Below are 10,265 nucleotides of genomic sequence, written 5' to 3' on the forward strand. Positions count from 1 at the left end.
GGGGGGGGGGGGGGGGGGGGGGTCCTTGACCTCCCACCGACACTGGATAACTTTTCATATATTGGGACACGGGGTTATTGTGGTGGAATCGGCGCAGTTTGTCTGAATATGCAACATTTGTGGACGAGGATCCCCGTTTTAACCCAGTGTGTAACCAAACATTGAATCAGTCGTGAGCCCCGCTGGTGCTACCCGGAAATATTACAAGGGCCGGAAAGGACCAATGTTAAGGGAGCACACGTCACTCACTTTTACCCAAAAATATTATCACCGACCATCCAAATCCCTCTCGGCCGTCGAAATCTTTAGCAAAAACTCCCTGCCAGCGCAAACTATCGAAATGAAATGGCGAGGAGGCGGCTGCAGTACCCGTCGGCGTTGATTTCTGGGGGGCACGGTGTACGCGTTCACCCAGCTCAGCATCAGTGAAAATGGCTCTGGCTAACGACTGGAAAACAGCACGCAGAAATGGAAGCGGTGATAGCTAGCTAGGCAGTCAGAAGAAGGCGTGACAGGCCTCATCCATCTGCAACCGTGCTCCGCAACTGGATGCGTAGGTAAACATTTGCCGAATATAGGTTACGCAGATGTATATGCTAACGCTAGCATCGTAATGTTAACGGTAGTCGGCAATGCTTTTAATGATGTGGTTTGGATTGATGGCTAACGTTAGCAACCGTGGAAATGTGGTTTTCCAGACTGCGTGTGGCACCAAATTGCTAAACTCGCTGAGCCAGTGTAAAAAATATGATGCAATGGAGAACCGTGAAGTTTTGCATCCAAGCGCGTCCAATGTTTTCTTTTTTTTTTCGAAATGTTAGCCAATACTATTACAGGATGCCACCTCTAGTGCATCCGTTATTACTTGCGCCTGAAACGTACTGCTAATGTTTACATTGTGGAGTGTGAGTGTGATACTGATGTTAATTTGAGCATTTCTGTCCCTCTTCACAGGATTGCTGATTTACATTAAAATGAGAGGCAGTCAAATATGCGATAGATTATCTCCCTCATCTACCAGGGGAGCTCACTCCCCGCTAGGTTCATCGCATCGATTAGAGGAAACGGTAAGATTTTACGAGGTGAGCAAAATGAGATTCAAAGTGAGTGATTCTACCACAGCAAGTGTACTTTCAGGCTTTTAACAAGTAACATAGTGTGAAATTTTAACGTAGACAACAACTTACCTTTATGTAATTAAAGAATTATGCATAATGCAACAGTTACATTTTCTATTCTCCCCTTTTTTGGATATGATAAGTGCATTTAACTGGATTTGTAGTTTATTTGCATAGACTTAATCTATTGTTGGTAGATGGTGATAATTTAGATACGATTCAATTATTTCCATTGCACATAGTGAGTACAAGTACAAAGAAAAACGATGTAGTATCTCACAGAGTAGTGCACCAAGTAGCAAAGTGCTTTTGATATGAATACAAATGTATCAGAATACAAAGTGAACTGTAGCCAGAATGAAGTATGTGCAGTATGATTGGATTTAACTTGATATCAGCTCTTGACCTATGATAAGGTAATACACAGCTTCTGACACTGTGTAATTACCCTACTCAGGCCCACAGCAAATATTTCTATGATAACATTTATGAAGCAAAAATAAACCCCACATATTTTGACATTATGTGGACTGATTTTAGATTTTAGACTAAAAATGAAACTGACTGTTGTTGTTTAAAGAACTCACTGCTTCCCATTGAGTTGGTCTGGTAATAAACAAAGAAAGAAATGAGGCAGGGCATTGGTAAAAAGTCATTACTGCAAGTATGGTGCACCTCTGGGCTAGAAAATGTGCTAACTTAAGTTCTAAACAAGGATCGGATGAAAATAATCAGCAGTTTGACCTGCATTTGAATACATTATAATTGCTCTGTGATGTGTGGTGCCATACTAATGACTAATGAATATTTTATTGCTGAAAAGGAAAACAAGGGACACAAAAACTTCCTAAACTGAGCCAACGGTGGTCTTTTTAGTTTATGCCATTATGATGGTTGATTTTTTTCAAAATGTTGTGCGCACCCTGAGGGCAAACACTGTGCAACAGTAAAACCATAAAAGCCACAAAAACATATGTTTTCAAAGAATAATAAATAAAAAGACACATTGCAGTACAGCCTGTCTTCATCAACTGTTTTGATCTGACTCTACTTGAAACATGGATTGCAGTATGAGAGGTGTTATTTTAATGACTGCAAGTTTGCAAATGCATTGTTTCATCTTTGCTCAAGTGATATTGGATCTCCTGATAAAACAAACTGTCGACTGGGAAACGGTCAACTTTCTTTGTGGTAACAATTACAAGTCATGAATTGCAGAATTGTGACTGCACAAGTGGTAAAATGTAGCCGGGGTGCCACCAGTGTAAGTAGTGAGGGTATAATCCAAATAATCAGTTACATACACACACACACCTGCATTTACGCAAAAGCAAGACATCTGCTGTATTATGTGGTTTTTCATACAACACTGCCACGCCTCACTGTGTTCTGTCTGTGCCTCCTCCTCAATAAATATTTGAAATACTGTACATCACAGAACTGCTGCAGCATATAAGAATAAAGGGGGTAGGTAGGCCAGTGTTCAATATTGTAATAAAATCTCCAAAGTAGCTTTGATAAATTAGTAACCTCTGCCTCCTTTCTCTTGCTTTTGTGGCAGAAACCTGGTATGACCAGCTTTTTGCATTAAACAGTAAGAAATGTTGAAAATAACTTTTGCCTCCTTAGTAAATATGAACCTAAAGAAAAAAAAGAATTGGCATTCATGCAACAATTCTGGTTGTGCTGCAATCCAGCAGAACCACATCATGGTAAGTTATTATAAAATATAAAATGTTGAATATCTATATTGTAAAAATAGGAATATCTATAAAGAGATATCCTGAACTGTTCAGATTTGTATTACTTCACCTGACATAAGTTAGAATGTACAGTTTTTCCGTTGTAACTAGAAATTGAAGTGTATCTTGATCACATTTCTCATATAAGCTGAGTGGTGATTTGGCTCACAATAATAATAAACCTTTGGTAGACAAAGTGCTGAATAAACAAAAAGCGATAACAAAAACTTAATATATCAAGTATTAATTTGTGGTATGAAATATATATATGTAGAAGAAAAAATATAATTTATATCATCTCCTTGATGGCTTGTGTCACACTGTTTGTCAGCATGAGTACTGTGACTTTGTAATAACAATATTGAATGAATTTAAATTATCCACTGAATGTGGGATACTTTTCTATATTTTGTCATGTTACAATACATGGATGGGGGATGGGGCACCTCGTTATAGGTTAAAGGCCTATTCGCCTTTGACCTAATATCAAAGACAGTAAGTGAAATATTATTATAAATAATAGCCTTGTTCCCCTCTATGACTTTCATGTCTGTTTTGAATTTTGTTTTTCCAGCTATAGGAACTTCTTGGCTGAACACGGATGAGGAATCTTAGATGAAGGAAAATATCAACGCTGTTACTCTCAAAGGAAACAAGAAGAAGTCATTTGAACTGCTTCTCAATAAAGCTATTCTAAGCAATTTTGAAATTAGGTGGAACTCATCTACTTGTCAAAAAGACACTTTTAGCCTTTGATCATAAACTCATCTTCCTGGCTACCCCACTCATTTTGGAAGTAGAGTGTGGGCAGTGGATGAACAAGAGGGAGTAGCAGCACCAGAAGTAAACTATCTGGAGAAACGAACTTAAGATTTAAGCTGACTTTCAAGTAGTTCTGAAAAAAGTAGCATAACCTCACCCTTAGGGTAAAGTTTGTTTGTCTTTCACCAGTCAGTGGTGGGATCATTGTTGCCGCTCCTAGCGCTGGAGGTTTGGCCCCTGCACCCCCATGTGCCAGTGAGTGGGAAATGTTCCAATTTGGAAAATACAATCTGGACATTATAGAGATGTTAAGTGGGCACCAGGCCCACCAGTTCAAAGGCCTTGGTTTAGATCGACAACTACAGCATCAACAGCAAGTGCAACTTCACCAGCATCAACTCCAGCAGCAGCAGCAGCAGCAGGCTGAGTCTTCTGGAGCTCTTCTGTCTGGACTTGGCTTGGGCCCCCTGCAGGGGTCTAGAGGTAACGCCTTTTCTGATTCTGCCTCCATTTTTGCCAAGATGAGTGCCCCTCCTCCCCCACCTTTACAACAACAGCCTTCCTCATCTCAGAGCTCTCGTTCAAAGTCAAGCAAGATGAGCAGCAGCAGCTCAAGCCATTCTTCAGGCTACCCACAGTTCCTGCGCTCTTTCCACCCGTCTGAGGCAGCACTAGCACAGGAGCAGTTACACCCAGGTGTAGGCCGCTTTGAGCACTTTGCTGGGGGAAGTAGCAGTAGTGGGAGTGCTGGGGGATTAGGAGGATTAGTAACATCAGCACCTCCACCCCCTCCTCCTCTGCATCCTGGCCTCTCTGTCCCCCAGGCATCACCCGGTCCCTCCTCTTCCTCTCCTTCCCCTTCAACCTCTGTGGCCACCTCTAATAACCCCTCCAGCAGCAGTGCAGTCAGCTCATTGGGACACCAGTTGGTTGGGGCCCAGTCTGATGCACGGAGCCTTCACCAACAGTTTAGTTGCATGTTAGCTGCTAATCAGTATTTTCTTTCTGGGGTGCCTACTAATGCTAGTTTAGAACAATTTCTTGTTCAACAGGGAACTCATAACCACTTAGGGATTGGTTTAAGTCAGACAGGTGGGGAGCCTAGTACTAGCCTCGCTCCGCCTCCTGCTTTGCATTCCTCTCACTCACATGGCCACTCCACTACCCAGCCACAGCAGACTTCACAGCAGCCTCCCCAGCAGCAACAGCTTCCACCTCATACCCTTTCTCATCCTCACTCTCATTCTCATCCTCACCACCCGCTCCACCCAGGCTCCCAACCCTCATCCCTAGGTGGCTTTGACTTCCAGGGCATCCCTGTACTGTCATCAAATCAAATAGCTTCTCTGATGCAGCAGGAAGCAGGTTTGCCCCTCCCCTTGCCACTTCATTTATCCTTATCTAAGGATGATGGTAAAGGGGAAAGCAGTGGAGGTGGAAGTAGTAGTAGTGGTAGCAGCAGCAGTAGGAGGAAGAAAGCTATGGCTGGATATTTGCCACAGAGAAAATCTGATAACAGTAGTAATAGCAGTAGCAATCATGGCCACAGCAGCCACAGTGGTAATCCCAGCTCTAGTAGTAATGGAGGGCTGAGTCATGGTCAACCTCCAGCTTTAATTGGGAGTGGGGTTGGTATGTCAAACATGGGTGGAGACCCATCATCCCTTCTTGCCTCATCATCTTCATCCTCATCAGTAGTTTCTTCCTCCTCCTCCTCTGCTCCCTCTTCCACTGCTGCCTCAGTACTGGTTACTAATGATTCTCACCTTTCTAAATCTGATAACCAGAGCTCAATGCAGCCCAACCCCACAGACTCAGATTCAGAGCCCGTTTATAGCTGTGGGGAGTGTGGCAAAAGCTTCCCTCACCTTTCAAGCCTTCGCAGGCATTTGCGCATGCATGAGCCAACCACAGCAGGTACTAGCAATACTGCCACTACTGGCCCAAACCCTGTTCACATTAAAGCACAGCCTGACCCAAGCCTTCCCCATTCGACCCAAGAAACTACCCAACCCTCATCCAATTCTTGTCCTAGCCCAGACAAAATATTTCATTGCCCTGATTGTGGCAAAGGCTTTAAGAAAAAAGGGCACCTCCTGCAACATGGTGTTATACACTCTTCAGCCCGCCCATATGGCTGCTCCACCTGCTCTCGGGCTTTTAATCGTAGAGAGTCACTGACACGCCATGAGAAGATACATGAGGAAAAGCCATTCCGATGTCCCGCCTGTGGTCGTTCCTTCCGTGAGAGCACCTCTCTACTCAACCATGCTGCCTCAGGCACCTGCGGCAAGCCAGGTAGGGGACCCAAACAACGGGGCAGCAAGACAGGAACTGATGGTGAGGACAGAGTCGGGGGAGGGGGTGGAGGAGGTAATGGAGGAGGGGGAACTTATCAGAGCAATAGAGGGGTTATTTATGGGAAAACTGAGGAAGAAGATGGTGTAATCATTGTGGGGGAAGGAGAACCTAAATCAGGTTTAGGATGTGATGGTCTGTATCAGTCTGGAAGGGGAGGGAATTCAAATGACAGGGACAGAACAGATGGTAAATACCCCACTGACTACTCTCGGAATCGTTACACAGGCTACCATGATGACCACCGTTCTCAAGGTAATCCATCTCCATGCTACTCTGGTGCCTCCCCCTGTGGAAGTGGGATGGCGGGCCCAGCTCTGAGAAAGGCACCCTTGGCCCCAACACTGCATCCACACTCACAGAGCCACAGCCAGCACCACCATCCGCAGCAACAGCCCCACCTGCCCCTTTCTTCTCTACTGGATGACTCAGAGGATGATGTCACTAGCTCTGTCAATAATGCAATCTCTGCTATAACAGCAGCTAGTAACAGTGGAAATAGAGGGGATGATAGGGGAGACATCATAGGAGGTCTACTAGGTGGTCTTGGTTTAGGTCCTCTGGGCTCACCTTCATCCACATCTGGTATGGATAAGAATTTCAGAGGTGGTGGGAGCCAGGAGGCTATGAGCAGCAACCCACAGAATCCTACTTCCAAACCAAAACGTCCCCGCAAACCCAGAGCTAAGAAAGATCCTGCAGCCGGTGGACAGCCCCCAAAACGTAGGCAATACACCCCCAGAATGGGGCCAAGTGGGCTCCCACGCACACACCTCTGCAGTGTCTGTGGCAAGGGATTTGCACGTCGCGAGACCCTACGCAGGCATGACCGCATCCATACTGGAGAAAAGCCCCATCACTGCACTGTCTGTGGAAAGTATTTCAGAGAGGCTTTTCACCTTAGCAAGCATCAAACAGTCCACTCTGGGGCAAAGAATTACAAATGCAGCATCTGTGGGAAAGAGTTTGGTTACTCCCAGAGCCTCAGGAGGCACAGCAAACTCCACCAGAAAGGGGAGCTGGAAGAGGTGCCCACAACACCAGCTGCGGAGAACCTTAACAGCTTTAACCCAAACCCTCAATGTAGCGTGGCCCAAGACAGGAGCCAGAACCAAGCACCAAGCACCTCCTCCTATTACTCTTACCCCCACTCTCAAGATGTCAAGCCTCAAGACACCAACCCTCAGCCACAGCCTCCCCCCCCACCCCAACCACAGCCCCCACCTCCGCCTCGGCTCTACACCTGCGCTATATGTTGGAAGTCTTTCCGCCATCACTTCCACCTGACTGCTCATCACCAGACGGTTCATGAAGGCGGGGGTGAAAAGCTCTTCTGCTGTGAGGTATGTGGGAAAGCATTTGCCTACTCCAACAGCCTCACTCGACATAGGCAGTCACAGCATGGGATGACCCGCGCTGAGCCGTCTAACCCGCAAGAGGGCAGCAGTGGGTCTGGAGACAACAGAGGTGGGAATGATGTTAATCAGTCAACATCAGAGAGCGAGGCTGCCACCAATGTCCTGCTACAGATGGCTCCCTCCACAGAGGGCCATGGAGGGCAGAGTCTTAGCGTCGTCACTCATAGCCACCAACAGGCGCCCCCGCAGCCTCCAGCTGGTTACTCTCCACTCTTTTATGATGCTGCAGCAGCCCAATCTTCAACCTCTAATGCCCCGACTTACTCCCAGCCTCTGCCTCCAAACTCTACAATCATGCCCCCTCAGCACCCACACTCCCCAGCCGGGGTGAAAGGAGAGCACATATACCCAGCTGGATCCCGTAGCCGCACGCTGCACACCACAGCCCCGTTCCAGCCCCTCACGGAACTGCCCTCCACTGAACATCATCATCTGCATCACCATCATCATCACTCCCACCATCATCCTCATCATCAGTCAGGTACCCAGCCCCACCAACACCTCGACTGCAGCATCCAGTTGTCAAACGATGAAATGAGACGCCACAAGAAGAAAAAAAAAAAGTCCGACAGGAGAGATTGGAGGGAAAATAAATGGGAATCCCAAGATTTAGTCAGATTCGATGGAAGCAAAAAGAAGAGAAAGATAAGTTGTACTATAAGAGGGCAGTTGAATAAAAAACAAGGCTCTCTTCGTTTGACAATTAGGCGTGGAGGAGGATCAGGTGGTGGTGGGTATAAGCTTGTCAACACTGGGGGAATGAAGGTGCAGATCCTGTCGTCTCTCAAGGTCCCTGTGAAACGTTTCGGCTGTCCTATATGCCCCAATTCTGTGTTTTCCCGTAAGGCGGGACTGCTAGTTCACATGGCAGTTAAACACCCACAAAAAGCCTCGACCACTCAGGAGCGACTAAGCTGCAGTGTATGCGGGAAGCAGTCTCACAGGCCTTTGGCAGCCTTCGTCCATCGGGCCTCCCATCGTGCCAGAGGGACTTTCTCCTGCCGACGCTGCTCCGCTCGCTTCTGGAATGCTACGCTTCTCCACAGGCACAAGGTGTCCTGCCGCCGCAGGGCTAAAGGACTGCAGAGAGGAGATGCGAAGAGGCTGAAGCTTTCAAAGAGACCAGGAGAGAGACAGACCTGCGAGGGTCAGGAGGAAATGCCATTCTTACAGGGACCATACAGATACTGAACATCCTGGTATCTGAAAAGAGTGGCATACAAGAGGGATATTTCAGTTCTAAAATGGGAAAGTGAGAAAAAAAAGGGACATGAAAAGGCAAATGCTGCCTTTAGGAGAATTTGTCTCATGTCTCCGTTGACATCTACTCTGCTGACTATTAGAATGAGTGTGTTAACAACTACTGTAGAGCATCCTATATAATATCACCAGAAATTCTTCCAGTTTATATTGGAAGGTGTCTACAAAGACTGTTTGCATAGGATCATTAACCCCTTAAGTGCATTGACACTATGCTTGGCTGACACTGTGCAGTTAATAGACAAGTTTAGGTGAAATGACCTGCTAATGTATCTTCCCCATAACTAGAATCCCTGCTACACCTTTTGCTGTATGATAAACGTCTCTGCTGTGTACTTTGTCTTGTTGTTGTTCACGTAGAGGCTCTGAGGATTTTTTTAAAATGTAAAGTGCATTTATTAGGAGTAGGGACATGGGGACAAAGACCTTTGTTGATAGTTTGTCAGTGCATGTTTGTTCTCTGGTCAAGTTTTTTGCTGAGGTTGTGAAATCACTCCTACAGTATGTGATGGTTTATTCAGTATATCCCCAGAAGTTTGTAGTGTAAAACTTGATTTGAAAGTTACTCTATATTCCCTAGTGATTTAATCACATATAGATAAAATGTCAAAGTTGCTGGTAATTAGCATTACAAGGATCCCTCTCCTGCCAAAATGAAGAAACTTACAAAAAGCCTTGCTTATTATGTTCACTTTACTTCATTTATTTGAGATATTCTTAGCTTTTATACCAAGAGATTGAAAACAGGTTAAACAAGTGGACTGTAACACATGTTTATCTCATGTTATTTGTATGCTCTTTTTAGCAGTGATTATTTCTACAGTACTTCACGGTGTGTTAAAGACAAGGACCTATCATAATAGAAACAAAAATAATATTCCATGTATTTATGTGTGTAACCCAATCAGTCTTCATGCCAATCTTATACTTAACCCCTTCTACATTTTACTTTTTGCTGAGTTGCAATCATATTCTTACTGTCAAGCCTTGTTTTTTTTTCTTTTAAAGAAAAATAAGTTTTAAGTACATATTGTCACTTTATTCACATATGAAATGTTCATACCCCTGTCAAGCCTTGTTTTTTTTTTCTTCTAAAGAAAAATGATAGTTTTAGTAGATTTCTATCACATTATTTACTGAGAAGTCAGTAGTTGATTATATTTCAGCAATGAATAAACCTTAAGTGTAATCATTTGTTTTCCCTTTCATTTCTGATTCAAAGTTACCCACACAGATGGTGCAAACTGCTAGTCAATGAACATAACTAAGATGTAACTGTTACCAAAGTCAGTATTGAAGTTTTACAATAATATTTAGCTTTATGTCCTTTGTGAATTTCATATCACTCTGTGAATTAAATGGATTTCAGGATGTAGTTGATATACCAATAAATTTCATCAAAGTTCTTAGGTTTACCTATGTTATTGGCCAGATTACTCCAATGTAAAAGAACGGTTTTCAATCATTCAAATTTACAGTATATTATCACTATACTTGAAATAAATGGCTGTGTAAAACCCTTCACTTCTAGCTCCACAAGATGGCAGTAAGAAACTCATTTATACCGTACTGTTGGCCTGGTGTGGATGAGTGAGGCAGTCACATGG

General features: G+C 44.5%; 1 protein-coding gene across 6 annotated transcripts; it reads left to right on the plus strand.

Moving 5' to 3' along the window:
• Window positions 1-195: 195 nt before the first annotated feature.
• LOC111669848 (uncharacterized) lies at window positions 196-10,064 on the plus strand. 6 transcript variants are annotated; one of them, XM_023426312.2, is made up of 4 exons: window positions 196-557; window positions 955-1,067; window positions 3,435-5,962; window positions 6,209-10,064. In XM_023426312.2, the coding sequence occupies exons 3-4, from the start codon at window positions 3,889-3,891 to the stop codon at window positions 8,587-8,589; spliced, it is 4,455 nt and encodes a 1,484-aa protein (XP_023282080.1). In that variant the 5' UTR covers window positions 196-557; window positions 955-1,067; window positions 3,435-3,888; the 3' UTR covers window positions 8,590-10,064. The 6 variants fall into 6 exon arrangements, with proteins under 6 accessions (XP_023282080.1, XP_023282084.1, XP_087035441.1 ...); XM_023426316.2 differs by having other exon boundaries at window positions 3,435-5,920; XM_023426317.2 differs by having other exon boundaries at window positions 201-557; window positions 3,435-4,105.
• Window positions 10,065-10,265: the final 201 nt, after the last annotated feature.

This window comes from Seriola lalandi, unplaced genomic scaffold, assembly GCF_002814215.2.
Source record: "Seriola lalandi dorsalis isolate HSWRI2012SDOR001 ecotype SW California unplaced genomic scaffold, Sedor1 jcf7180002054825, whole genome shotgun sequence".
NCBI classification, from domain to species: Eukaryota; Metazoa; Chordata; class Actinopteri; order Carangiformes; family Carangidae; genus Seriola; species Seriola lalandi.

Coding starts and splice junctions, on each gene's coding strand:
- LOC111669848 (XM_087179315.1), top strand. CDS start 3,889: ATGTTCCAATTTGGAAAATACAATCTGGACATTATAGAGATGTTAAGT.